Source organism: Salmo trutta, chromosome 8 (assembly GCF_901001165.1).
Source record: "Salmo trutta chromosome 8, fSalTru1.1, whole genome shotgun sequence".
NCBI lineage: Eukaryota > Metazoa > Chordata > Actinopteri > Salmoniformes > Salmonidae > Salmo > Salmo trutta.
This window is the reverse complement of record NC_042964.1, coordinates 1527165-1530774: the sequence shown is the minus strand read 5'-3', so window position 1 is coordinate 1530774 and position 3610 is coordinate 1527165. Positions and strand designations below refer to the sequence as shown.

The following is a 3610-nucleotide window of genomic DNA, read 5'->3' as shown; positions in this document are numbered from 1 at the left end:
CTGATTTCTCTGTGAGTGTTCTGATTTCTCTGTGTGTGTTCTGATTTCTCTGTGAGTGTTCTGATTTCTCTGTGAGTGTTCTGATTTCTCTGTGAGTGTTCTGATTTCTCTGTGAGTGTTCTGATTTCTCTGTGTGTGTTCAGATTTCTCTGTGAGTGTTCAGATTTCTCTGTGAGTGTTCTGATTTCTCTGTGAGTGTTCTGATTTCTCTGTGTGTGTTCTCATTTCTCTGTGTGTGTTCTCATTTCTCTGTGTGTGTTCTGATTTCTCTGTGAGTGTTCTGATTTCTCTGTGAGTGTTCTGATTTCTCTGTGAGTGTTCTGATTTCTCTGTGAGTGTTCTGATTTCTCTGTGTGTGTTCTGATTTCTCTGTGTGTGTTCTGATTTCTGTGTGTGTGTTCCGATTTCTCTGTGAGTGTTCTGATTTCTCTGTGAGTGTTCTGATTTCTCTGTGAGTGTTCTGATTTCTCTGTGAGTGTGTTCTGATTTCTCTGTGTGTGTTCTGATTTCTCTGTGAGTGTTCTGATTTCTCTGTGAGTGTTCTGATTTCTCTGTGAGTGTTCTGATTTCTCTGTGTGTGTTCTGATTTCTCTGTGTGTGTTCTGATTTCTCTGTGTGTGTTCTGATTTCTCTGTGAGTGTGTTCTGATTTCTCTGTGAGTGTGTTCTGATTTCTCTGTGAGTGTTCTGATTTCTCTGTGAGTGTTCTGATTTCCCTGTGAGTGTTCTGATTTCTCTGTGAGTGTGTTCTGATTTCTCTGTGTGTGTTCTGATTTCTCTGTGTGTGTTCTGATTTCTCTGTGTGTGTTCTGATTTCTCTGTGAGTGTTCTGATTTCTCTGTGAGTGTGTTCTGATTTCTCTGTGTGTGTTCTGATTTCTCTGTGAGTGTGTTCTGATTTCTCTGTGAGTGTGTTCTGATTTCTCTGTGTGTGTTCTGATTACTCTGTGAGTGTTCTGATTTCTCTGAGTGTTCTGATTTCTCTGTGAGTGTTCTGATTTCTCTGTGAGTATTCTGATTTCTCTGTGAGTGTGTTCTGATTTCTCTGTGAGTGTTCTGATTTCTCTGTGTGTGTTCTGATTTCTCTGTGAGTGTTCTGATTTCTCTGTGTGTGTTCTGATTTCTCTGTGAGTGTGTTCTGATTTCTCTGTGAGTGTGTTCTGATTTCTCTGTGAGTGTTCTGATTTCTCTGTGAGTGTTCTGATTTCTCTGTGTGTGTTCTGATGTGTGTTTGCAGGTGTGTTGATGTGGGAGGTGTTCACTGAGGGGAAGATGCCGTTTGATGGGCGGTCTAATGTCGATGTAGTGGATGAGATTACCAGGGGTCACCGTCTCTACCGACCTCACAAAGCTTCCAACGATGTCTACCAACTCATGTACCAGTGCTGGCACGAGGTAACACACACACACCGACACCGACACACCGACACACCGACACACACACACACACACACACACACACCGACACACACACACACACACACACACACACACACACACACACACACACACACACACACACACACACACACACACACACACACACACACACACACACACACACACACCTCTGCGGGCAGGTTGACTTACAGAGTCAGCCTTCTTCAGGATATAGAGAGGACTGACAGATGATGTGTTTTATTGTTTTGATCGTTGTCAGAGACCACAGGGCCGCCCTTCTTTCTCTGAGCTGCTGGACAGCATCAGACTACTGGCTGAACTGGCTGACTAGACACAAACACACCGTCGATGAAGAGGATCAGACTACTGGCTGACTAGACAATCACGTCTCTATGACCATACACTGAGTGGACAAAACATTAAGAACACCTGGTCTTTTCCATCACATAGACAGACCGACCAGGTGAATCCAGGTGAAAGCTATGATCCCTTATTGATGTCACTTGTTAAAGATTTTTTTTTTAAAGCCTTGAGACAATAGAGTACCACAGTATAATACCCATAAAACCTAGCGGTCAAATAGGAAAACGGTTCCAACATTCATTTATCTTATATTATTATTATATTTTAGAAACACTTAAAATAAGGACTGTGTTTCGTGTAGGTTTACCCTGGCGTGACGTTTTGATAACTGTGTAAATCTCTCTCGGACAAAGGTGACTTGGATCAATATATTCCTCTTGTGTATACGTTTCTAAAATCTCTGAATGGAACCATTTCCTTGTTCGACCGCTAGGCTTTATGGGTATTATGACACCTCCGCTGTGGGGCCTCTATTGAGACATGGATTCAGAGGCTGAATGGGCAAAGACCAAAATGTAAGTGTCTTTGAATGGGGTGCTTGGGTTTTTCACCCTCAACAATTTCCTGTGTGTATCAAAAAGACATCCAGCCAATTTGACACAACTGTGGGGAAGCATTGGAGTCAATATGGGCCAGCATCCCTGGAGTCAATATGGGCCAGCATCCCTGGAGTCAATATGGGCCAGCATCCCTGGAGTCAACATGGGCCAGCATCCCTGGAGTCAATATGGGCCAGCATCCCTGTGGAACGCTTTCAACACCTTGTAGAGTCCATGTCCCGACTAGTTGAGGCTGTTCTGACGGCAAGAGGGGGAGAAAACTCAATATTAGGAAGGTGTTCTTAATGTTTTGTCCATTCAGTGTATGTAATTGCAATTTTATAAATACTTTTGACATGGTAAAAACAAGTTTTATATTCATATAATTAGTTTGTCGATGTACATAATATTTTCTACAATATTTTTTCAATAAAACAACTTCTGAAAGTACAGCAGTATAGCTTGGATTTTTCTTTAACTGTGCAGTTTGACAGAAACGCCACAAGGATTTGCTAGAGACCTTATTAAAACCAATAATGCCAACAGGTGTCCTTACAGCAACAACCAAGCTTTAAAGAAGAGGCAATACAGTAACTTTTTGGGCGACCGCGACCAAATTCACATAGAAATGTGAGTAATAGATCTATCAAATCTACTTGAAAGCAAGTCTAAGACCTGTTCTGTGTGAGCTACTTCTATGCTTCTTCCCATTGTTAATTTTTTTTTCTTGCATCTTTTACATTTTTGTCATTTAGCAGACGCTCTTATCCAGAGCGACTTACAGTAGTGAATGTATACATTTCATACATTTTTTTTTCTGCGTACTGGTCCCCCGTGGGAATCAAACCCACAACCCTGGCATTGCAAACACCATGCTCTACCAACTGAGCCACACGGGACTTTCGGATTTGTACATCAAATCAAGTTAAATCAAACATACACATGATTAGCAGATGTTATTGGTCACATGGTCAGCAGATGTTATTGGTCACATGGTTAGCAGATGTTATTGGTCACATGGTTAGCAGATGTTATTGGTCACATGGTTAGCAGATGTTATTGGTCACATGGTCACATGGTTAGCAGGTGTTATTGGTCACATGGTTAGCAGGTGTTATTGGTCACATGGTTAGCAGGTGTTATTGGTCACATGGTTAGAAGGTGTGATTGGTCACACGGTCAGCAGATGTTATTGGTCACATAGTCACATGGTTAGCAGGTGTGATTGGTCACATGGTTAGCAGATGTTATTGGTCAAATGGTCACATGGTTAGCAGATGTTATTGGTCACATGGTTAGCAGATGTTAT

The 3610-nt window shown here is 41.9% G+C and overlaps 1 protein-coding gene across 3 annotated transcripts in view; it reads left to right on the top strand.

Moving 5' to 3' along the window:
* The window catches only part of txk (TXK tyrosine kinase), a 25648-nt gene extending 23372 nt beyond the window's left edge, over positions 1 to 2276 (top strand). For all 3 annotated transcript variants that reach the window (XM_029759686.1, XM_029759687.1, XM_029759685.1), the window contains exons 14-15: positions 1236 to 1393; positions 1659 to 2276. In XM_029759686.1, coding sequence (XP_029615546.1) covers positions 1236 to 1393; positions 1659 to 1730 — 230 coding nt within the window. In that variant the 3' untranslated portion in view covers positions 1731 to 2276. The remainder of the gene's footprint in view (positions 1 to 1235; positions 1394 to 1658) is intronic.
* Positions 2277 to 3610: the final 1334 nt, after the last annotated feature.